Raw genomic sequence first — 26,179 nt, 5'->3', positions numbered from 1 at the left:
CCTCCTTTCCTTTATGTATCAATGTCTCTCGTCTCTCATTCTTCCATACAGCTGATCTCTAGTTACTTTTCTCATGAACTGTTCATGAACTTCTCTTGGCAGTTTATTCTTCTGCGCATAATTTGTATGCACTCTATATGCCTCGTGTATATGGTTCTGAATCTGGAGAGTGCTGACTATTATTTCTGCCATTAGGTTTGGAAGATTTTCTTCTCTGTCTTCATGTTCTGAAATCTGAGGAAGAATGCTGATTTTTCCATTTCCAGGTGAAGTACTGCCTCCTGGAGGTCTCTGTGTACTGCCATCCAGTTTTCTTCTGTCGCTTCTATTTTCTTCTCCACTTGCTTGGTTCTGACTTCTACTGCTTTCAGTTTCTGCTCATTCTTGACCATCGTCTCTTGCATTGTTCCAAATTTATCATCTAATTTTCATATATTGGCCTTTACCTCTCTTATATTATTCTTTAATTCACTCTTCAGTTCCTCGTGATTTTTTGCTATTAATTCTTGTGTGCTCACCATAATTTCTTGCATCATATTTAATGTTGATTGTACAGTCTATAAGTTTAATGTAGATCCCAATTTCTCCTCACCAAACATAGTTTCTAATGACCTTTGTCCTGATGAGGAAGATATTGTCATTGTGGTCTTCTTTCCAGTCTTCGTGGTTGTGGTCATCATTGTCTTTTTCAGAATTCTAAGGAGACTCTTCCAATCTACCATAGAGTGACACACTTGAGATTGCTCCTTGTCTTGTCTTGTCCAATGTACTATTTAGTTTGAATACTTTCCTCTTCCTACTTCTCTATAATACAATCTTTTAATTGATAATCAATTGATAATTAGTAATTAAACACTTAGTAGCATGTCACAATTAATTAATAAAACTTCTTTAACAAATACGTTATACCATGGGGTATTTTCTATAGTCAATAATCAATAATCACTAGTACATCAATTAATAGCCTTCTAACTAAGCTTTGTAATTATTATACAGTGTAGAATATAAAGTTATCTATAAATTATAATCTGTAATCAGTAATTAATATTATTTATACAAAATAGTTAATTAATAATCTTATAAAGCACTAAGAAGATTCTTAAATTAATTTTCCATGTCTATATTGTTTTACCTCTGTTCAAATAGTTCTAGAAATTCAATCATTCCCAAGATCTTGTCATACTCAATATAGCACATTATTATTCAATATAGAATCTTTAAATCACCATTATATGGTACGTAGCATACTTGAAAATTCTTTAGTCAGTAATACTGTCTCTTTTAGTCTCAAGATGTCTCCTTCTAAATCATGCAGTCACTTTCATTTCTTCTTCCAGTCGTGTTTCCTTCTCATTCCTTGCTGTACCCAGTCTCTCTTGATATTGTATTGATCATCCAACCACCAACAATCAGATATTTTTTTTTCCAAAAAACGTCTTCTTACCCGCCAGTTCAACTGTCCAAAATCTCGAGATCATTGTCTCTCCTTTCACCTTTCCCTCAATCTCTCAGTCTATCAATCTCTTGATGTCACTGTTCACTCGCTCTTTATGCCATAGCCACTCTTTCCACCAAATCACCACTTATCTCTCTGCCTCGGTTTGGAGCCTCTCTCCCTGTTCCTCTACAGCTACAGATCTCTCAGATGTCAAGAAGAAGTTGGTACTTTCCTTCGTCCCACTTCTCACCGTTATTTGCGTTGCTTCTCCACTCTTTGCTTCCTGCTTCAATCAGTCAGGCTGCCACATCTCTGTATCAAATAATGAAAACCGATCTCTTTCATGCTGGTTTTCAGGATTTCTTCTTGCAATCACATTTCATCCCGGTGCCTCTGAATCTTCTCCTCTCTATCTCCAGTCCCTCCAGGATCAAACTTCATCCTTTCGGGCTACCGATCTTCGGGCATTCAGAACGGAGCTCCGTTCCCCTGCATTGCATCAGTGTGGCAGCACCACTGGAAGTCCTTCTGACTGAACTTTTTAAAAACTGGTAGCCACATGGTCTTCTTTTGCTGCCCTGCATAGAGGAGAAGGGAGCTGGAAAGCAGGTTAGTGAGGAAATGGAGGATGTTCTGGAATGGGGTGGAAATGAGGATTTTGCATTATAATGCAAAGTCCCATTTCCACCCCATTTTAAAATAACAATGCAAAATCCTCACTTCCACCTCATCCAAGAGCAAAGATAATGCAGAATCCTCACTTCCACCACATTCCAGAACACCCATCATTCCCTCATTAACCTGCTTTCTCTGTTCTCTGTGCAGGGCAACAAAAGAAAAGCATATGATTACTAGTTTTAAAAAAGTTTAGTCATACCTTCCAAAAAAACAGTTCTTCCCAAAAAGAAGTTCTTCCAAAAAAGAAGTTCCAACTTCTTTTTTGGAAGGTCTGACTGAACCTTTTTAAAACTGTAGTCACATGGTCTTCTTTTGTTGCTCTGCATGAAGGAGAACAGAACTGGAAAGCAGGTGAGCGAATGGTGGTTTCTTTGGAATGGGGTGGAAGTAAGGATTTTGCATTATGATTGCTTATAAGTAAGTAAGAACTGGTAAAAGAGGAATAGAAAAATCCCTCTCTGTAAATCAGTGTTTTTCAGTCTTGGCAAGTTTGAGATGGGTGAACTACATGCTGCCTGAAGAATTCTGGGAATTGAAGTCCATGCACCTTAAAATTGCCAAAGTTGAGAAGCATGGGTCTACACTATGGTTTAGGATTTTTCATTCCTGTTTTATTTAGAGTTTGATGCAATTAAATAAATCAGTTGTGGTTTCCTTAACAAATAGTGATTAAAGTGATATGAACCATTACTGGACTTTTTGGGAGAAACTGAAATTAAAGTTGATCTGGGTTTTGATGATTAGATATGGGATTATGGAAATAATGTAGACAAATGTTAATCTTAGAGTAAGAGTTTGATATGTACCAAAGAAAGTTGGAAGTAATTGTTTTCGGTTTTCCTTCTTTTCTTTCTTCTTATACTTTCACTCTTTTCTTTCCTGAGCCTTTTCTTTTTTCAAACCTGTTTTTTATTTGTTTATCTCTTAGGTTTGATTTTTTTAATGCATGAAGGATCAAATACTCGGCCATTATAATTCTACATTCCTTATTTACAGAAATCATATCAAAATTTAGAATGAAATCCACTGGGAGCCATCTCATATAAGGCAGACTCTAACAACAAAGTATTTATCAATAGAAGAGAATATTTGTAGCTCGGGGTTTAATTGTGGGGTCCTTGGTGCTCTCTGAGTTTGATGATTTTCTTGTAGATGTTCCATTACCAAACTAGGTAACATCATCAGTACTAGAAGGGAGTGGAATTTGCTCTTATTTTCATATATTAGTGGCTTACCCTGTCAATGTTGATCAGTTGCTTCACAAACAGTGTTTTGACTGGTGTCAGGTCTCTACTGCCTCAGGCAGAGAAATGCTATTCTGCACCCCTCCCTCAAATGTTCTTTAAAATACAGAGTTTCCCCAGCATTCTTTAGGAACTTACAATATGCAAACTGTGGTTACTCATCCTAAAATGAATCTCCTTTACCTGGAGCCTCAAAATTTGCTGTTTGCTGGGAAGTTGTATAGCTAAAAATCAGTCTACATTTAGTGTACATCTGATTTTGGGTTCCAACTTTAGATGACATTTGTGGTTGCTTATTTTGTTTTGACTACTAGTAAAGAAATGAGTGAGAAATCATCATTTTTATAATTATTCCTGAAGTTGTGTTCGTGTAATTCAGTACTGATCACTGATCATAACAGCACAAGAACAGAACTGGAAAGCAGGTGAGCGAATGGTATGCGGATTGGTTAGTTACTTAGGAATTGTGAGCTGTCCCCTTAAGGGAATGCATCATGGTAAATGTAGTTAAAGGTATCCTGGGAAATGTAGTTTATGTCATGTAGCTACATCTGTAATCCTGATTGGGCACAAAATTGACCCTCAAGGGGTTGAGGGAGGTTTCCCTCCATTCTTGTCTGCACTCATGGACTGATAACAGCTTTCTTTCTATCGCTACATGATGGGTTAGGAAAATAACCATTTTTTTACTTGCAATGCTGATACACAAAGGATTGGTCATTATAGAAGAGCTTCGTCACAAATGTGAGTTATGAAGATACCTGATGTATCAATAAATGTACTTTGTTATGGATGTTTTGTGGAATTATCTATCTACATCTGCATAGCCACAAATCTACCTATATGCTTGAGACAGGACAGAAAAATAAAAAATGAATCCTAACCCATCAGAAAAGTAAAATAAGAAAAGTAAAAGATGATTTCTAACCCATCAGAATAAATTTATTAATTCTGGATTTGTAATAAAACAACGTGATATTGAAGCCAGGAGTGAATGTGCAATGTTAATCTGAACCTGCATGTCTCGTCTTTCTCTCTGTGAGCATCGGAACTCTTTACATGCTGTAGATGTTGGGAGGGGCTGGAATTTTCCACATGCTACAAACAAAAAGACCTTTCTACTCACCCCTCCTCTCTACTCAATTTGCCTTCCTACTATCTCAGAGACTCTATTTGCATAACAAGGAGAGTTAGAAATGTCCCCGTTCTCAAAAGATAATCTAACCTCAGTTGAGAAAGTCTCAGAAATCTAGCATGTATTGATAAAGGAAAGGCTTCGCATTTCTTCTGCTCTTGGCTGCCAATACAGAAGCCAGGTAATCAACATTCTTCTGTCTCCAAAGCAACAAAGCACAGTCCTCCCCCCAAATCACAAAGACTGATTTCACCCAGAAGCTTCAACAGGAAGTCAGTCATTAAACTGCCTCATCAGACTCCTTTGTCTTAAACTCTCTACATGCTGTTTGCATGGTGGGAGGGGCTGGAGTTCCCCACATGCTACAAACAAAGAGCTTTCTAACCCACCCCCCTCTTCTCTGCCCAACTTTCAAAAGCCCATTTGGCTGCTAGGAGGCATCCCTCCCCTTCTTTCTTTATCTACCCACAGATGATCAGGAGTCTGTCTGGATTACAAAGAGGAATTTTAGCAGGACTCTGTAAGATTTCTGAATCTTAAAGTAGCCCACAGCCACATCTGGTACTCAAAGAAAAATCTCCCTGAGTTTCCAATACGTGTTTGCATTGATAACTACTTTTGAAATTATTGTGAACATTTAATCAATTTAATTCAAATGTTCCAAGATTACCTACAACCTACTAGCTCCATCTGGTGGTCAAGAAGAAATTTACAGTGAAGTCATTTTCTTTTCAAGAGTGGGCTAGGGGTCCCCCCTCCTTTTCTCTTCAGCCCACTGTTCCCTTCTGGTGGTCAACAAAAAAAAAAAAATTCTCCTTATGTGATTTTCCCCCCCACAATTTCTCAAATATTGACCAGAGTGATTATGAAACTATTGTGCATCATTTAATCAACTTAATTCAAAGGTCCCAAGAGTAACTGCAACCTAACATGGGCATAGCAAGGGTGTCTTCCAGACCCTCTGCTGCCACCTTGTGAAGCAAGGGACCCTTATTTCGCGTTCTGCCCTCAAGTCTTCAGGCTATGCTGGCATATTTCTGCATTCAGCTCTCTAGTCCGCAGACTTCGTGATGCAACCTTTAGTGCCCCCCTTTGTTGCAAGCTCACATCGCACCCAAGAAGCAGCCATACCATGTGCTGTGCTAGCATTGCCCAGACTCTGCAATGCCACCTACGTGCTCAACTGTTAAATCCAGCAGCAATTCTACTTTGCTACCTGCTTGCAGCGTACCCTATTACAAAAAGGAATTGCACAAAAAAACCCCACTAACATTTCCCAAAATTCTTCCTTTCCCAATTTGAAGCATGGCAACTTCTTCAGCCAGGACAGATGTCTCTGATGTACCAGAAGACCCGAATCCTCCACCCACCCTTGTCATAAATGTGGAGCCTTGTTCCGAACAACCGCCTTTAGATGTCTAACCCTATGGAGAAGTCGTGATACTTCAGAAAACCTACGACCTCAGAAAGAGTAAGAAGCTTACCAAACCCATGGAAGAACTCTTGAAGAACAATTGGCAGCAGCAATATCACCGCTACATAGACTCATGGGTGAAGTTTGAGAAGATCTGTGATGCCCCAATACATAACCTGCCCCCGAGAAACTCCGTACATTGCTAGATGATCTAGACACCCTTTTCATATGGTGAAGGCGCAGTGAAAACAACCTCAAGTCCATCCAGTCAAGACTGGGTGACCCAGAACTCCTAACATACATCCAATACTTCAAGGAGTTTCACAAGGAGCCTGAAGATTGTGTTGAGAAAAGCAAGACAGCCCTCCAGGCAGCGCTCCACAACAAGCTACAGTGGGGAGGAGTGTCAAGGGAGAAGACCACATCCAACATACGTCTTCAATCACAAGCAGCTTCTTCCCACCATTCGAAGAAGGCCTCCAAAGCAGCAAGGTAGTCCAACCAAGCTGTAGAAGCTTGAATCAAAGCTGTGGTAGCAAAAGTAGTTTTACCTTTCACAATGGAAGTAACACGGCAGAAAGCAGAATTGGCCAGACAACAAGCAGAACTAGCCAAAGCTCAGGCCAACCAACAGGCAGAAATAGCCAAAACTCAAGCCCAAGTGGAGTTGCTCGAACTACAAAGAGTGACGGCAGCAAAAACAGCACGGGCTGCAACATTGCAGAAGGCAGCCAATGCCGCCTCCTTCAACTTCCACCTTGGAGAGTTGAAAAGACAGAGCCCAGATAAATGTGCCAAGACCTACGTGGATGAGCAGCACTCACTACAACATGAGCAGGAGAAACTGGCACAGTTACTTGGCAGTCTCCCAGAATCAAGGAATCAAAGGGCGACCCTCAACCACAGGCTCTAGATGACAGTCCAAACATTGACGTCGTAAAACCTAAAACCCAAGATTCCAGTCCCGAAAACAAAGAACCTACACGAAGGTCTCAAGACCTACAGGGCAAGCAACTTGGCCCACCACTTACTAAGAAGATTTCTCAACAAGTAGGCATGCAAGCAGCCACCGTGGCTACACTCGATCCACAGGCAACAGAGTTCCTGCCATACCTTCCAAGCAACTCTAATGCAGATGTATGGCAAGACGAATGTGGTACCCACACCCGGCAGCAAAAAACACCACCTGTTAATGGATCATGACCTCCTCACAAAGTACTCTGAGGAGAACCACAAACCATCTACAACACATGCCCTTGAGCCAGACTGCCATGCCTACGCGGATGCTGACAGCAACCAGCATCCAGCCGCTCTGCATCCAGACTCCAAAACACCACAGCAGACAACACATAACCCTCCCCCAGCCAAGGAGCCTCAACGTGCTACAGAGGCACCCCTGGAGCCAGTGGTGAGTGTCAACCAGATGGCAGTGTGTGCCAACTCACCATGCCCTCCTTCGTGTCTTCCCATCTGTTTAGCCAAAGTACACTGAAGGACGTCCTGAAGATGCCATGAAAATGTACGTGTGGATAGACACTCAAAGCACCCACATCCTGGCCCGACCTACATTCTTCGACCTCTTTGAGGTGCAACAAAAGAAACTTCCTTTCACTGTATCAACAGGCCATGGACCAAGAAACACGGTGGGGAGGAGAGCTACTGGACTCTGCATAGAGTCATTGGATGGAAGTACCCAATTCCCTCTACCACCTGTGTTTGAGTGCGATGGGGCACCGAACGACCACTGTCAGATCACAACACCTGAGGTCATAAGTAGCATATCTCACCTACAGCACCTTGCTCATCACTTTCCCACTCTAGATCCCGAGGCTGATATCCTACTCTTGCTGGGAAATAATGCCCCACACGCCTTTTCTCTTCTCTGAGTCAGTAGGCAGTCTCATAGATGGCCCAGTGGCCATCAAATCTCCACTAGGATGGGGGATCATAGGAATTGTCAGTGATGCCCAGATATAGGCTCCAACCCTGGCAAATACCTTAGCACCATCCATTCCTACCGCCTTCCGACACCCTTTAGCACCACCAAAAACAAGAATGAAGTTTCAGTCTCAAAGGCTGCTGCCGCCAATCCGTACACATTCGCTAGAACACCTTAAACGGCCGCCAACAACCACCAGACGTCCACTAAGATGCTCTACATGGGCAAATGCCTCCATAACACCCTTTCCAACAGCTTCCCGATGCCCTTTGACAATGTGGAAGCAAGAGTACCATTCCAACCCTAAAAGGCTGCCAAAGGTAACCAGAAGACTTCTACCTTTGCTGCCAAGAGTACCTGTACACCCTAAAAGGCCACCAGAGGTGACCAGCAGACTTTCATCTTTGCCACCAAGAGTACCTGTACACCCTAAAAGGGCACCAGAGGTGACCAGCAGACTTGCACCAAGAGGCCGAACTTGAAGATTGAACCACAAGCTTTGCATGTTTTGCTTTGTTTGATGCTTTATCAAAGTTTACTGTTTGTTTCTTAGTTATATAGCTAACTGTTTATCTTAGTTATGTAGTTATATGCTATTCATTTAGTATTACTGTTTACTGCTTATCTTAGTTTATAGTTAATTTTTATTTGTCTTCTCTTAATAGTGGAATTTACAATTTCAGGCGGGGAGTGTGCTGTCCCAGCCAGTCTATGGGAATTGGTTAGTTACTTAGGAATTGTGAGCTGTCCCCTTAAGGGAATGCATCATGGTAAATGTAGTTAAAGGTATCCTGGGAAATGTAGTTCATGTCATGTGGCTACATCTGTAATCCTGATTGGTCACTAAATTGACCCCCGAGAGGTTGAGGGAGGTTTCCCTCCATTCTTGTCTGCACTCATGGACTGATAACAGCTTTCTTTCTATCGCTACATGATGGGTTAGGAAAATAACCATTTTTTTTATTTGCAATGCTGATATACAAAGGATTGGTCATTATAGAAGAGCTTCATCACAAATGTGAGTTATGAAGATACCTGATGTACCAATAAATGTACTTTGTTATGGATGTTTTGTGAAATTATCTATCTGTATCTGCATAGCCACAAATCCACCTATGTGCATGAGAAAGGACAGAAAAAGGCACTAAGCACCAGATCCATAGGAGCAGGGATTTACCACACTAGATAGAACCCAAGGGATAGATCAGTGTCTCTCAGCTAAAAGATGTGTGGACTTTAACTCCCAGAATTCTCCAGCCAGCCATCAGGGATTTTCCACAGAAGATTGTGAAGAATAATAGAGCTAAAAATCTGTGGGAGTTCCGAATCTAAAAGTACGGGTGGGCATTTGATAATCAATCAAACACTGTAGTAGAAGACAAATTAATAGACAAAGACCAGAAGAACTCAGGAGGCGAAGCAAGCGAGGCCAGGCAAGGCGCCCCTTGATGTGAGTGATGTGAAATTGGCCACGTCCACTCAGTCACATGACCACCAAACCACGCCCACAGTAAAAAAATGTAAAATGGTAGTAAAAATTTTTTGAATCCCACCACTGGGAAGAAGGATGCGAGGCACAATTGATGAAAGAGAATATAGAGGTAAAAGATGTTATAGAAGAGAATATGTTTAGTTGTTAGCACATGGATTCGTTATATGATGTTTGCATTGTATAGTAGTTTTTGGTTAAGAAGGAAAATGTTAATTTTAAAGAATAAATGAATTAATGTTAAAAGAGAATGCTCTTTTTTCATTCTTAGTTCATTTTATTTGTTATATTTATATTTTAGGTTTCTTCTAAGGATACCACCACCTGATTTTAGACTAATATCTTCACTTTTATATCATGCTGCTTCTCACATGTGCTAATATATATTTATATATTTATAACAACAGTACTCTAAGTTTACAATTGTTTAAAAATTCTATATATTTTATGATTAGAATACTGACTCTCAGTAAAACAATTCAGGAAGCACTGTTTAAATACCTCTCTCAGGCCATGGATTAAAGTGTTAAAATTAGCAATAAAAGACCAACAAATCAAATACATGATATTTGAAATAAATTAACAAACAAAAAATGTGAGCACAGTGGGAAATTGAAGCATATTGTTATTGTTAGTTGCAAAATCATGTCTGACCCATCATGACCCATGGACAACATTCCTCTAGGCCTTCCTGTCCTCTACCATTCCCCAGAGTCCATTTAAGCTCACACCAACTGCTTCAATGACTGACTCCATTCAGCCACCTCATTCTCTGCTGTCCTCTTCTTCTTTTAAGCGTATATAGTATAGCAATAAAAAACCCAAGAAAATCAAAATTAAAATTCCTAGCTAATGATGACAATTTATAATTATACTGTATAATGGAATGTATTTGATCAAGCAAACCTGAGAATAGTACTATATGGATAAAATAGTTATAAAAAATTGGTGAGTAGGCTAGTATCCCAAAAAGTGCCTATGCTTCTTCATCAATATAATGAGACAAGATATTAGAGATGAGAATGCTCATGCCATTGGTAGTATGGAATTGGTAGATGCTGTAAACTATATTAATATGAGAAAGTGTTGCCTTTCAAATGTTACATTACATGAAAAGGCTTCATTTCATGTTCTTGGACACATTAATGTCATATAGAAGAGTGACATACAAAGGAAGTACATTAGGGGTGGGATTCAAATTTCTTAACAACCAATTCTGTGGGTGTGGCCTAATTTGTGGGTATGGCTTGGTGGTTATGTGACTGGCTGGGTGTGGTTTGTATATTGAATTTTTTATTTAAAAAAGAGTGATTTTTACCCAAAATCAGGCAAAGCAGGCAGGCAGATTGAGTTCCTAGCAGAATCACAGATTCACTCACAGAGCTACCTTTCTGCGATCTGCTGCCTGAGTCTGCACTGAAAAATAGAAGTTTCAGTCCTAAGGAAGGTTCAGCTCTGCTCTCAGGCTGCTTCCCTCCCACCAACCCCCTGAATACCACTCCTGACTGGGCCTGAGGGAAGCCTCCTGGGAAAAGGTAAAGCAGTACAACAGTGATTTAGATTAGCTAGAAAGCAAGAAATCTGATGATTTTCTGCTTTCTAGCTAATCTAAATCGCCCGACATAGCTGATAGTCAGAACAGCTGATCGTCAGGGGGAAAAATGGAAAAATAGCAACTTACCAAAAATTAGATGAAGGCACAACACAGTCAAGTTGGATGGCGTGCATGTGAGAAAAGGAGTGACTGGGCAGGGCAGGGCGGTTGAGGAGGAGTGGAGCCAGCCAGTGGCACGATTTGCCAGTTCTCAGTACTGCACAGAATTGTTACAACCAGTTCTACAGAATTGGTCCAAACTGGTAGAATCCCACCCCTGAAGTACATAAATATTCTTTGTTTCTGATTGGGGTATTGAGGTGCCAAGAATACTTGTAGGCACCAACTGTCTCTGTTCAAATCACTTTCATTTGACACTATTGCTTTTGGAGATGCTGAGTTGGGAAGTCTTAAAAGCATTTAGTGAAACTTTCAAACCAAAGATTGAAAACATCTTTATTCTAGCTATTCTAGCTCTATTCTAGCTCTGACATTGAAGCCATTTCTCCATTAGTGAATTATAATGCTTTTTAACATCATCCAGACATTGTTGAAATGATAGAAAGCTTGTCTTCATTACTGTTATCTCAGAACAATGATTGTACATAATTGTAGAAGAAGGCCCTTTAAATCACTATAGGGAAGGTAGCCTTGAGAGAAATTTGTTCATATGGTGTTAATTTCAGAATTATTTAAAAGGCATGATAAGGTTAAACTTTAATAGTTATGGCAACATGCAATTTATATCATAACTAATTTTCAGTAATTACAAAGAACAATATTTTTCTCTATATTGAAAGCCTTTTATATCTTTAACAATAACTGTGCCCTCACCTCCCCACCTACTTGAGCTTATTACCTCTTCTGATTTGCTTTCATAAAAATTCCTAACTTGCTCATCAGTTAAAATCTTCTTGTCTTCTGCAAGAATGACAGAGCCTGCTTCAATAATCTTCAGTTGTAGAAAAATGCAAGTACATTTAAAAAGGGGAAAATGGGTTATTTGTTTCAGTTCTCAATTTTTTAAATTAGCCAATTATTTACAGAACTATGTTAACTAAATTTAAATAAATGTACATCTTACCAAGTCTTAAAAGAGTTTCCCTTCCAAAGGAAGGAAATTAATCCCTTAACAAGCCAGGGATACCAATTATTGTTAGAATTACAAATTCCATTAATTATTTTGCTTTTTTTTCTACTGTACTCTGCATCAAACAATTTAATCTTTTCCCCAGAGGCAAACTATTAGCTAATAAGATTGTGCCGAGAAGTTATCAGTTCCGATTTTAATTATCCATTTATAAATTCAATGGATTTTGCACAAAAAATGCTGCTCCTAAAATGTTTAATATAGAGGTAGGACTACAGGCATATTTTTAATGTGTATATTAATGTATTGCATGAGAACTTAAGATTCTTTTCATTTAAGTTAATACTTGGTGGGAAATGGATATATAGAGTCAGTATTAGAAGGTGTTTTTAAAAGGTTAAATTGTTTAATCTTTGCTGCACTTTGAAATAGAGAATGGAACAAAAGTTTCCATTCCTAAAGTTGGCAATGATTTTGTTAGAATGCTTGACAAGGTGCTTGCATTCTGAGAACTGGCAAAATACAGTTCAAAGCCAATAACAATTCTAGGGGAATTTTGAACAGCAATTGGATTATAGAGCAAGGGTTAAATTAGATAATTTATTGCTTAGAAAATGCAGCTTTTTTTTCTGGTGCTCTAGGTTCAGAAGAACCTGTTCTGTATCATAATTAATATGCATGTAGAGGGAAGTATAAAGGGAATACTTTAAACCTTTGACTTTGAATGAAATAGCTAATGGATTTTTATTTATTTATTAAGCTACTCCATTGATAAGGAGAATTTTACAAAATAAGTATCAGGTGGGAGAAAAATTTAGATTCCCACTTCCTTGGTGTAGTGCCAGTTTGAAAGTTAAGCATACGGTCCACAAAAGGACAAAGGCTTCTATACTATTGCCAAAAAACACACCTAGTTGGGGGGCATAATCTGTTCCAAGTAAAGCTGTCTTTTGCAATTGACTGCTGATTGATTTTGATTTTGTCAATGTTGATTATATTCAAATAGTGCTCCAAAGTTTTAGGACTACACCAAGGTGCCGATTACTATTGATACTACATTTGCTATCTTTTACTATAGTTGTACTGTTTTATGGTCTTTGTATTCTGTTACCTTCTCCAGTTCTTTGCCGTCTCTTCTGCTGTCTACAGGTACAGCCACATCCACTATCCAGACTTTTCTTTTTTATTGACAGTTGTTAAGTCTGGAGTGTTATGTGGCAAGTGCCTGCATATTTGAATTTTTAAGTCCCAGAGCACTTTAGCTTCTTCATTTTTTATTATTTTGCCCATGTTGTGGTCAATCAGTTTTTCCTTGTGTTTGAATGGCATTTGAACCTGACCAGTTAACTCAGCCTTCCATCCTTCCAAGGTCAATAAAATAAGGACCCAGATTGTTGGGGGCAATATGCTGACTTTGTAAACCACTAAGAGCAGGGGTCTCAAACTCAAGGCTTGCAGGCCAGATTTGGCCAGCGGGATGCTTATTATTTTTAAAATAAATTTTATTAATTTTCTATTAATTACATTTCTTAATGCTTAATAAACATTGTGTTGTCTGGGTATTTAATTTGCTTAACAATATAAATGCCATTCTTACTGGTAAAATAAGTTCCATGTTTGATAATATTCTGTGTCTTCTTTCTGTTTGATTTTCAATGTAAGTCTATCAATTTCTGCACAGATTAGTATCTTCTTAATTATCTCTTCATCTTGCAATGTTTCTTTATCTTTCCAATATTGTGCAAAGATAATCCTTGCTGCTGTTAGACATGTAATACTAAATACATACTTTTCATATCAAATTTTTCTGATATCATAAAAACAGTTCAGGTTTAAAATCTACGTTTCCCTATTATCTTTTCTAGCCATCTGTGTATTTTTGCCCAGTTTTTTTTCTTTTAGCATAAGTCCACCACAAATGATAAAATGCACCCATATTTTGATTACATTTCCAACATTTTCTAGACATATGTTATTTTTAAACATTTTAGCTAACCTAGCAGGTGGTAAATGCCATCTATAAAACATTTTATATAAATTTTCTTTATAAAAAGTTGCCATTTTTAATCTATAGTTCCTTTCCCATAAATTTTGCCATTTTTCTAATTCTATGTTGTAGCCAAAGTTTTTCCACCCATTGTACCATTGTGTCTTTTATTTGTTCATCCTCAATTTTTAAATATAGAAAAAAGTTATATACTTTCTTAATTAATTTTTCATCAGAGTTCAATAGTTTCTTATTAAATGGTGCTTGTCCTTTTCATATCTGTATCATATCTAGATAGTAATTGCAATTGAGGCCACCATGATAGTATAATGGCCTGTTCTTCAAGCTCTTTCTTTGATTTTAATTTCCCTTCAGTGTCTTTATATGTCACAATCAAACTTCACCAGATTTGAGTATGTAAAAGCTTCCATCGTTGAGAGCCATTCTGGAATTTTCAAGCATGCTTTAGATTTTATTTTTTTCCCATATTGATATTAATGAGTTTCTTATGTAATGATTTTGGAAGTAGCTATGGACTTTATTCTTCTCATACCATAGGAAGGCATGTCAACCTAATTGTAAATATCCTTCGAAGTATAACAGTCTCTTGTGTCTAAGGGTTATCCATTATTTCAACCACATTATCACATGTTTGATAATATAAATACCAATCTTGTAGTCCAAACTTCTATTTTCTTTAGATTCTTGTAGCATTTTGAATTTTATTCTTGCTTTTTTTCCTTGCCAGATAAATTTCAGCATCAATTTGTTCAAATCATCAAATAATTTCTTTTCAATTTTTATAGGTACTGTTTGGAACAGGAAAAGCAGTTTTGGTAGCATATTCATTTTTATTGTTGCAATCCTTCCTAACATGGATAATTATAGATTTTTCCATTTTTCCAAATCTAATTTTATTTGCTTAAGTAATTTTAGATAATTATGTTCTTTTATCATTGCACATCTTGCTGTTAAGTATATTCCCAAATATTTACCTTTCTTAACTATTTGAAAATCTGCTTTTTCTGCCAGATTTTCTTTTTGTTCTTGTGTAAGGGTTTTAACTGTAACTTTATTTTTTTCTGTTTATTTTCTGTCCTGCTACCTCTCCAACTCTTGTATCTCTTTTAACAGTTTTGGAATTATCTCTAGTGATTCTTCTACAATGAATACCAAATTATCTGCAAATGCTTGTAGCTTATATCTTTCTTCTCTTATCTCCATTCTCTTGATTACTGAGTTCTGTCTGATATTCCTGTTCAAAGCTTCCAAAGTTAATATAAATTATAAAGGTGATAGAGGGCATCCTGTCTTGTTCCTTTTTTATATTAAAGCTCTCTATATAGTCATTTACAATTACCTTAGTTGTTTGTTTATGATATATCATCTTAATTACATTTATAAATTCTCCAAAGTCCATACAGTTTAGATGATGTATCATAAATTGCCAATTTATATTGTCAAAAGCCTTCTGGGCATCTAAGAAGATTAGTGCCATTTGTTTTCCTGGATATGTTTCATAGTATTCTAATCAGGGGTGAGATTCAATTTTTTTAACAACCGGTTCTGTGGGCGTGGCTTAGTTGATGGGTATGGCTTGGTGGTAATGTGACTGGCTGGGCATGGCCAACTCAACATCACTCACATTGAGGCACACATCTCCTCGCCTGGCCTCTCGTGACTGTGGGGATGCTGCAATAGTTGTAAGTGTGAAAAATGGTTATAAGTCACTTTTTTCAGTGCCATTGTAACTTTGAATGGTCACTCCACACAAGCACAGTACCAGCAAAGGTGTGAAAAAAACTCCAGAGAAGATCCAGAGACAGGATGTCTAGTTCTGCCAAGAGTGTAAAAAGGGTTAACAGAGAGGCAATTTCTGTAAGCAACACCAGAATGTTTCCTTCCTGCCTTCCTTACAGGATTAGGCCAGTAATTTCTTCTAACAACTGGTTCTCCGAACTGCTTAGAATGTTAACAACCGGTTCTAGCAAATAGGTGTGAACCTGAAGAATTCCACCCCTGATTCTAATGTATCTAAAATGATCCTTAAATTGTGCTTTATTTGTCTTTTTGGTAAGAAACCATTTTGGTGGATAAATTCTGTCAAAAAGTTTTTCAGTCTCTCTGCTAGTATTGAAGCAAAGATTATGCAGTCCACATTTAATAAAGATGTTGGTCTATAATTTTTTTATCTGCATTGGATCTACATCTTCTTTTGATATTAGCCTAATATTCGCTTCTATCTATATATTTTATTTATTTATTTATTTATTTGATTTGTCAATCACTTATAAGATAATAGATATTAGTATAAACATGAGTAAGAATACAGGAAATAGGTACGAATAAATGGGGACAATAGGACAGGGACAGTAGGCATGATGGTGCACTTATGCACGCCCCTTACAGACCTCTTAGGAATGGGGTGAGGTCAATAGTGGTTAGTTTGAGGTTAAAGGAGTGGGGGTTAGAGGATATAACAACAGAGTCCAGGCATTGACCACTTTGTTGCTGAAGTCGTACTTTCTGCAATCAAGTTTGAAGCGGTTTACATTGAGTTTGTATCTGTTGTGTGCTTTTATATTGTTGTGGTTGAAGGTGGCATAGTTCTTGTATTGTAGGCAGCATTAGTTCAAGGTTGTCCAAGCCCAAAATCTCAAGCCTGGTGATATAGGGTATGCTGTTGCGAGCAGAGGAGTGTAGTACTCTTCTCGTGAAATACTTCTGGACTTGCTTGATTGTATTAATGTCTGATATGCAGTGCTGATTCCAGACTGATGAGCTGTATTCGAGTATTGGTCTGGAAAAGTTTTGTATGCTCTAGTTAGCAATTCGATATTTCCAGAGAAGAAGCTTCGTAAGATTAGATTTACAACTCTTAATGCCTTTTTGGCAATGCTGTTACAGTGAGCTCTGGTGCTTAGGTCATTTGATTTGAGAATTCCAAGGTCCTTGACAGAGTGAGGATCATCAACAAGGTCATATCCACCTAGTTTGTATTTGGTGTGCTGACAGAGGACAGAGGACAGAGCATTTGTTGGTCGAGATTTGGAGTTGCCAGATGTTTGACCATTCAGACACAAAATCAAGGTCGCTTTGAAAGATAGTAGCATTGTCAGTGGTGTTGAATAGTTTTATGTCATCCGCAAAGAGGACGCAATTGATTATAAGGTGATCACAAAGGTCATTTATATAGAGTATAAAGAGTGTGGGTCCTAGAATGCTGCCTTGGGGGACACCGTTGTTAACTGGAGCAGGGTTTGATATACTCTTATTTTAACATTATAGTTTGTCACTTTTTCTCTTTATTCTTTTTAGCCATGTAAGTTATAGCTAATCCTTTTTAAAGTATGCTTTGACTGTCCCATACATTCTGGAATGAGGTATCTTCTTTTATTTTCTTTAAAGAAAAATTCCATTTCCTTTGCTACAGATTTTGTTAATTCTTTCTCTCTTAATATGGCTTGATTCAGCATTCACTTAAAATTCTTCTTACTCCTCACCAAGTCAATTTTCTGGATTGTGGTTCACCCAAACACTGGGTTTATTTCTACATCAAGTATATTAGTTCTTAATTCTGGGGACATCCATATCATATCAATTCTAGACCATGATTTGTATCTATTTGAATAAAAAGTGTATTGGGTCTTTTTCGAGTTTATTTCTCTCCAGACATCTTGTATACATATTTCTTTTATCATTTTAAGAAACTTCTTAGGTAGTCTCTTCCTTTCTTTCCTAATTTAGTGCTTTTGTAGTCTCGTGTTTCATTCACAATTGCATTAAAATATCCTAGAAGTCAAATGTTTTGATATTCCATTTCCAATATTTTCTTTTGTAATGTTTGGTAAAAAATATTATTGCTTATTATTTGGTGCATATATTGCTATTATCAAAATCTTTTTTTGATTAGTTATTATTTCCGCCATCAAAATTCTTCCTTCTTCATCTATCTGTTTAGCATCCAATGATTCTTTAATATATACAGCTACTCCTCTTTTTTTTTTGCTGTGCTGATATAAAATATAATTTCCCAATTTGGGGGCATTCCAAAAGTTTATAGTGTTGTTTCTTTATTTGTGTTTCTTGCAGTGTCCAATTTTTATAATTGTGTAAAAAAATTATTCATTTAGAAGGGGAATTTAATCCATTTATATTCATTGAAAGGATCCCATTTCTTTTCTCCATCTTGCTTAATTATATTTAGGGTTTAGCTTTCTACTGATTCTTCTCTGTCTTTGTTCTCTTATTAGTCCTCTTTTTCTTGGTCAGTGTTTTCTTTCTCTTTGTCTTCTTTGTATTATATCACTGTATCTTCTGTTCTTTTTCTCCCTGTTTTCTTTTGGATTCCTTATCTCCTCGTGCACTTTGTGTTTTCCCTTCAAAAGTGTTTTTATGTCTCTCATAAAAATCTGCTGCCTGAAAGATAGAATCCAGTCTTTTTCCCTTGTAAGGCTGCAACAGGTCAGGATGGATGTTATTCTTCTTTATCTGTTTAGGACTGAGTCTGTGCAAAAGGCGTTATTAGCCTAGCTCCACCCTATCTGGGTGGCTCCTCCCCAGTTTATGTTCAGTCCTTAACAGAATAGGACGTGTGTGATTGCCTCTCCTGCCTTTAGAAATTTCCTTCCAAAGGCAGCCTTACTAGAATTTTTTTTCTTTTCTTTTCCTTTCTTTCTACAAAAAGCCTCCTTTTTGCCTTCCCAGTTTAAATTTGATGCTCTGCAGCACAGCTGAAAGGCAGGAGCACCAAACAGTCGAGGAATGCTCTGGGGATCCAGAGCAGCTGACAGGGGCCACAGCAGCCGTTTTCCAGCCCTTTGGGGCAAAGATCAGATCAAGAATCGGCTGGGCAGCCAGAAAGGGCAAGCAAAGGCTTCCGCCATTACTGGGAAGCCACAGGGATGATTTTTGGTGCTCCAGGGTGAAGAGGAGGCAATTTCTCGCCGGAAGGCATTTTTAGAGGAGAGTGAGCAGCAACCACGTTCTCTTTGGAGCTGCGGGGCTTATACAACCCCGTGGTGAAGCAGCAGCTGTGGGGATTCTATAGCTGCCCTTTTCTATTGGAGTTTGGTACTTTTCTCTGCCTGGCAGAGCATTAAAAGCCAGGGAGGGTGCAATCCTCTCCCTGGGGAAGAAGAAGATGGCCATTTTGAAGATTCCTTGTGGCTGGTAGCCATTTTGAAATTTATGTCGGCCATTTTGAAGACTCAGTTGGCCAGTCTGATGAACAGACTTCTTCCCACCATTTCTGTGCTTTTGGTCACCACCAGTTGCCTCTGGAGCTATGGACGACATCGAAGGGTAGGTGCTGTATAATTTTCAAATTTCTCGGTGGGGGATTGGTTTCCTTATCCTGAAGTAGACCAGGGCCCTTGGGATCCCTGCAAGGTCTGTCTATTTATATTGCCCTAACAGGCCCAGGATGGCCTGAGTCCCAGTAGAAAGGAAAATCTTTCTACTGAAGTGCTTTTGGGCAGAAGAAAGTGGTGGTGATGTGCGGACGGAGAAACTTTCCCCTGAAGATGATTTCTTAAATTCCTTTGTGTGCTTTCCTCCTGCTAAAGGGCTTCCAGTCCACATTTGGCCTTGCTGCTCCAAGATGGCTGATCCCCAAGGAAAACCAGAGCTTCAAAAGTGGCTTCCTGCTGCTTCGACCAAAAGGAAGCAGCCTGTGAAAAAGGCCTCAAGGGCAGAGGAGATGGATGCTTCCAGGCACCATCAGGCCATTGAGAAGCAAATAGCCAAGGTGCATCAGGCTCTTCTCACTTAACATCTGCATGCCCCCCATCCCCAGCATCACTCATCTGTGACATGGATTTGGAGGAGCCAGGACCTTCTTCCAGACCTGATGTCCAATCTTGGTCCCCTGAGGTTTCCAGAAGAGGTGCTTCTCCCATTCCATCTGAAGGCTACAGTCAAGCTGAGGATCTTCATGGAGAAGCAGCACCTTGGCAGGAGAGTGGGTGTAGTAAATGGGGTGGAACCCTCCTTTCCTGAAGCCAGACCTACTGTTCCTTCTGATTCAGATGTCCCTATTAATTGGCAGATCCTGATAGATAAGGCAATCAGGAAAGGCATCTCAGAAGGCTTGCAGAGAGCTACCTGTCATTCATCTGCAGCTTCTGATTTATCAGAAGGAAGATCCTGGGTTTGTGAAGTTTTCTTGTCAGAATGAGGCTCCTTTATTCAGGATCCAGTTTCTGGGTTGGCTGAAGACTTTGTTCCTTCACTCCATCATTGGTGGGTGAACCTGATAGTCCTGAATCCGATATGTCAGCAGATGAAGGCCCTTCTCAGGAAATTCAGGTGTTTACAAGTTGTTTTAACCACTATTTAGTCCCTTGTTGTTCAAGGCTAGAAACACCCAAATTTGGAAAACTCAGATGATGAAGCAGCATCCACACTTCCTCCTGAGGAGTCCAATGTTCTGGTTGATGAGCCAGATGTTTGGTGGTTCCATCACCAAAGCCAAAGTTCCATCAAGGGACAGCTTGAAGCCCCTGCCCCTGCCATCAAGGGACAGCTTGAAGCCCTGCCCCTCCTCTGGCCTCTGATCACAGGTTCTTCAACATGGGTCCTGAACTTACCAAGATCCTTCAGGTCCCCACAGTTGATGCTCCAGTCGCTGCTTTGACCTTCTCCTCGACTGCCCCTTCAGACCCAGAGGAAGTCCTCAAGGCAGAAGAAAAGCGAGTGGATAGCCACTACAGCGATCCCATTTGGCTGCTGCATGGGCTGTCAAGGCTTCTACAGCGGCTTCTTTCTTTATGAGAACCTCGCTAAAGTGGCTAAAGCAGCTGCGGGATAGAATTCCCTCATCGGATGTCCGTGTCCTCCAGTACATCAACAAGATCATGGCAGCTACTGAATTTACAGCAGATGCCACCCTGCATAGCAACAGATTTGCCACAAAGGCCATTGCCTCCTCAGTGGCAGCCAGATGCATGTGCTGGCTACACAACTGGCAAGCTGATGGCAGATGTAAATGAAAGTGGATGTCTGCTCTGGTCCAAGGGGAGAAATTCTTTAGTGAGGTCCTTGAGCCCCTTTTGATTGAGACCAAAGACAACAGAATCCTTTGCTCCTAAACAGGATGGAACATCAGGACGCTCCTTATTTCAAACGCCCTCAGTTCAGAGGAGAGTCATCTTCCAGTTTCCACCGGCCGTCGAAACCTGCTTATCAATGTCAAGAACCTCCTCCTGATCACTCAGGCAAGGGCAGACAGCAGTTTTTTTCTAAATGGCCTCTTTGAGGAGGAGTACATTGTCCGTACCATCACCAGCACTAGTGCTCACTCCGTTCCCATTGGTGGTCATTTAGTGTGGTTTGCTGACCAATGGGAGGGTATTATTTCAGATGCCTGGGTTCTGTTCACCGTTAGATCAGGTCTTTCATTGGAATTTTACTCCATTCCTCTGAGGTTCTTTATCTCCTGTCCAGTATCTACAGATTCTGGGAGGTGGAGTCTGATGGAGTCGGCCATCCAGCCTTTGCTGTACCTAAAGGCCATTCAGGAGGTTCCCCTCGACCTACAGGGGATGAATTTCTTCTCTAGAATTTTCGTTATTCCCAAGGCCTCAGGGAGTTCTCGATCTGAAATGACTCAATAAATTTTTGGGTACAGGTGTTTTAAATGCACACTCTTTCTTCCCTCTTGAAAGCGTTCAGTGGGGGACTTCCTCACATCAATAGACTTGATGGAAGCCTATTTGTACTTCCCACAGGAGTTTTCTTAGGTTTTGTTATCCAGGGCGCCATTTCCAATACAGGGCTCTCCACTTTGGTTTGTCTTCTGCCCCTAGGGTTTTTACCAATATTCTAGCTCCCTTAACAGTGCACCTTCATACCATTCCGGTGCAGTTACAATGTCATTTAGATAACATTTTAATCATGTCTTCTTCTTGTCAGAGGGCTCAGCAGGATCTGCAAATCATAATTTCAGTTCTGCAGGACCAGGGGTTTTCCATCAATAGGAAAAAGAGCCATTTCTCTCCTACTACTCGCCTCCTTCATTTGGGAGCTATCATTGATACTGGGGTGTGTCAGGTGTTTCTCTCCCAGGAGAGTCTGGTCGGCCTACAGGGAATGATTAGGGGCATTCTGTCAAGGGTCCTGTCCCTTTAGATCTTCTTTCTCAGCTTTTAGGTAATATGATATCCTGTATTGGCATTGTTCCCTGGGCCAGGCCCCATGCCTGATCCTTATAGTAGTTTTTGCTTCCCTTCCAGAGAGTGGGGTCCAGCCATTCCCCCAGGAAGGTAAAGTTGTCTGAGCAAATTTTACTTTCCTTCCACTGGTGACTATCCAGAGCCATGTCCAAAGAACAGTCTTTCAAGTTTGAATCCTGCCTGGTCCTTACCACCGATGCTTCCTTGTCATGTAGGGGTGCCCATTTAGGTTCCCTCTGGGCTCAAGGATTGTAGTCGCAACAGGAACAGGCTCATAGCATCAATTGGTTAGAGCTTAGAGCTGTTCGTTTAAGCCTGAGAAAGTTTCTCTCCCAGGTGTTGGGATCTAATGTTCTGGTTATGACTGACAATGGGGCCATTAAAGCCCATATTAATTGACAAGGAGGTACCAGGCCCCTTTACCTTTTGACAGAGGTGGAGTCCCTGGTCAGGTCAGCAGAACAACATCTTCTGTCGATAAGAACAGAGCATATTTCTGGCTCATCAGGATGAACATTCACCACGCCGAATGGCAATTGCAGACTTCCCTATTTCGGCAATTCTCCCTGAGGTTTGGATTGCTAGGAGTGGATGTATTCGTCTTATCCCTTAATGCACAGCTGCCCAGGTATTATACTAGGTATTTCTCCCTAGGAGCTGAAGGCACTAACGCCTTATGTTGCATCTGCCCTTCTGCCCTTCTACTCTATGCCTTTCCACTTTTGCCACTGATCCCAGCGGTGATTTGAAAGCTCCTGATGGAGCGAGCTGAAATCATATTGGTGGCTCCCTTGGCCTCACCAGCATTGATTTGCTGATTTGATGGGCCTTTCAGTGATCCCCCCTTGGCGGATTCCTGAGGAGGATGTCTCTCTTTTCCAGGGGTCCCTGTCTCACCCGGAGCCCCAGTGGCTACACCTGGCAGTTTGGCATTTGAGTGGGGCATCTTATAAAAATGCCCAGCTTTCCAAGGTTGTCCAAACCATTCAGGCCTCCAGGTGCCCTTCTACAATTCGCATTTATCTTCAATCCTTCTTGGCAATCCTTCTCAACTTGGTTTGTTAAGTCCAGTGTCTCTCCTCTACAAGCTTTGGTGGCTGCAGTCTTGGACTTTTTACAGGTGGGCCTGGACAAGGGTCTTTCCCCCAACACTCTCTGCAGGCAGGTTTCAGCCATCTCATTGTTCTTGTCTTGTGGGAAGTTGGAATCTTTGGCTCAGCACCCTATGGTTTGTAGGTTCCTCAGAGGAGCGACCAACCTTTGCCCTCCTGTGGTAGGTACCCCACTTGGGATCTGACCAAGGTTCTTCAGTCCCTCACTAATCCTCCATTTGAGCCGCTTCAACAATCCAGTCGTCATCTCCTTACCCTGAAAGTGGCTTTCCTAGTGGCAGTCACCTCGGTGAGGAGAGTTTTGGAATTGGTGGTTCTCTCGGTTTGCCCTGACCTCTGCTTTTTTCCATCCTTATTGGGTGGTTTTACAGTTGGATCTGGCTTTCATTCCGAAGGTCAACACATCCTTCCACAGGGCTCAGGAGCTGGTGCTTTTGGATTTCTGTCCTCATCCAGTCCATGAGTTGGAGAAGACATGGCACACTCTGGATGTGCGCAGAGTTTTTAAAAATGTACATTAAATGTGCTGCTGGTTTCTGCAGGATGGAATCTGTTTTGTTCATTCCAACCTTCTTCATTGAGTGGTAAGGTTTCTCCATCTACAGTAAGTAGATGGATGAAGGCATGCATAGCTCATGCCTATTCCAGCAGGTCCCTGCCAGTGCGGCTACGACAGTGGCATGGGCTACACAGGCATCAGTGGAAGAGATCTGCAGGGCTGCTACCTGGACTTCACTTTCGCCCTTCATCCGTCACTATTGCCTGGATTCCTTCACTTCAGCAGATGCAGTGTTTGGTAGACAGGTACTCCAACGACTTGTTTCGGACCATGAGAGCCAGGACCAGTCTTAACCCTCCCAAGGACAACCCTGCTTTGATATGTTCCATCCTGACCTATCTCAGCCTTACAAGGGAAAATGGGTGTTGTTTACCTGAACGCCACTTTTCCTTGTAGGCAAGACAGGTCAGCCCCACCCTTGGGGTCAGTTCTTTCATGGGACCCAGGGGGGTCCTGCTAATCTTCTTGTTTTTCTTTTTCCTTTCTTAGAGGCAATCCAGTCTGTTGTACTGACTTTGCATAAATTGGGAGGAGCCACCCAGAGTGGGCGGAGCTAGGCTCATAAGCCTTTTGCACAGACTCAGTCCTAAACAGATAAGGAAGAGTAACACCCATCCTGATCTGTCTTGCCTACAAAGAAAAGTGATGTTCAGGTAAACAATGCCCAATACCTTCTAGAATTCCAGTTAATTACGATCCCATTTAATCCATCTAAAATGTATTCTTTTTTCATTCAGCTTTGTTGTCAAAAATTGATATTGTCTTCTTAGATCTCTTATCTTCCTGAGGATCTGTTTCAACACCATGATTTTCTTTTTTTCTATATTGTAGTGGTTCTTCCCTCACTCTCTTCAATATTTCATCCCTTATTGACAAATCTAATATTGACCTTCCTGGGCACTTTGTGTCTTCTTGAGTTTAATCTGTAAATTTGATCAATCTCCTCTACTATTATAACTTTCTCAATTTGCAAAGCATCCACCAGCAGGTTTCTAATCAATTCTATTAAATCTTCCTCATCTTCAGATATATTCTGAAAACTTTATATATGTGTGTGTGTGTGTGTGTGTGTGTTTATATGCACACACACACACACACACACACACACACACACACACATATATATATATATATATATATATATATATATATATATATATATATATATATATATGCATGGTATTCAGCTTTGTTGAGATTCTGCCAAAACATTGCTACAATTTTAAAAGCACAACTATAATGACGTGGGAAAATACCCAAACAAAGCTGAATACCATACATGTAAGTACCCATGAAAACTTAAGAATATATATATATATATATATATATATATATATATATATATATATATATATATATATATATATATATATATATATTTGTTTTCTGAGGTTCTCATGGTATATTTGTATGTGGATCTTTGGTTGTTCGGGTTTTCTCCCGCGTAAGATTCAAAGTGTCTAGGCAACGCTTCGATGAAGTCTCATTCATCATATCAGGCCTCTGTCTTTGGCTCTTGCTTTTCAGAGTGATGTGAGGTTGCAGCTGCTTTTTTCTTTCTAACTGTCAGTGGGGTGGGATTTGAATGGGTGGGGGCTTGGCTGTGTTCTGATTGGGTGGGGTGTCTTCTCATTGGTGGGGGGCCTGGCTGTGTTTTGATTGGTTGGGGGTTGGCCGTGTTCTGATTGGCTGGATTTCTTGCTGCCCGGCTTCGAGTTCGAGGTCGCGCTGCATCTCCATAGTTGGTGTCGGCTTGCTTCATGTATGGCTCGGAGGGGTTTGGAGTGGGCAGTGGTGAGGTTGCAGGTATTCGTCTGTTCATGAGGGCGGGTTTCCAAATGGCTGGGAGGCGGAGGTGTCATCTCGCTTTGTTCATGCTGTGTGGGCGTTTTTCTATTTCTATGGCTTCTCTGATTATTCTGCTGTTGAAGTGTTCGGTTTTGGCAATAGTTCTGGTATTTTTAAAGTTAATTTTATGTCCTGTGGCTTTGAGGTGTTGGACCAGGAAGAGGTCGTTTCTTCTTTTTTGATTGAGTTCTTATGTTCTTCAATGCGTGCACTAATTCTTCTGTTAGTCTGTCCAATGTATGTGGCAGGGCAGGCAGTGCAGGGGATTTCGTATACTCCTTGGTTTTCTAATTCGACTCTGTCTTTGGGGTTTCTTAGGATGGTGGATATTTTTCTGTTTGTGCAGAATGTTGTTTTAATATTGTGTTTTTGGAGGATCTTGCTGATTCTGTCTGTAGTGCCTTTTATATATGGGAGGAGGGCTTTGCCGTTTTCTTGTTCTCTGTCTTGGATTTTGGTTGGGGTTTCTTTTTGGATT

The 26,179-nt window shown here is 40.2% G+C and overlaps 1 protein-coding gene across 2 annotated transcripts in view; it reads right to left on the bottom strand.

The window, feature by feature from the left end:
* The window catches only part of NME8 (NME/NM23 family member 8), a 124,870-nt gene that overhangs the window by 56,889 nt on the left and 41,802 nt on the right, over nucleotides 1-26,179 (bottom strand). For both annotated transcript variants that reach the window (XM_087918536.1, XM_087918537.1), the window contains exon 8: nucleotides 11,791-11,883. In XM_087918536.1, the coding sequence (XP_087774662.1) occupies nucleotides 11,791-11,883 (93 nt within the window). The remainder of the gene's footprint in view (nucleotides 1-11,790; nucleotides 11,884-26,179) is intronic.

Source organism: Pseudonaja textilis, chromosome Z (genome assembly GCF_049901715.1).
Source record: "Pseudonaja textilis isolate UNSWEBS1 chromosome Z, rPseTex1.2, whole genome shotgun sequence".
NCBI classification, from domain to species: Eukaryota; Metazoa; Chordata; class Lepidosauria; order Squamata; family Elapidae; genus Pseudonaja; species Pseudonaja textilis.
This window is presented reverse-complemented; position numbering and strand designations above follow the sequence as displayed.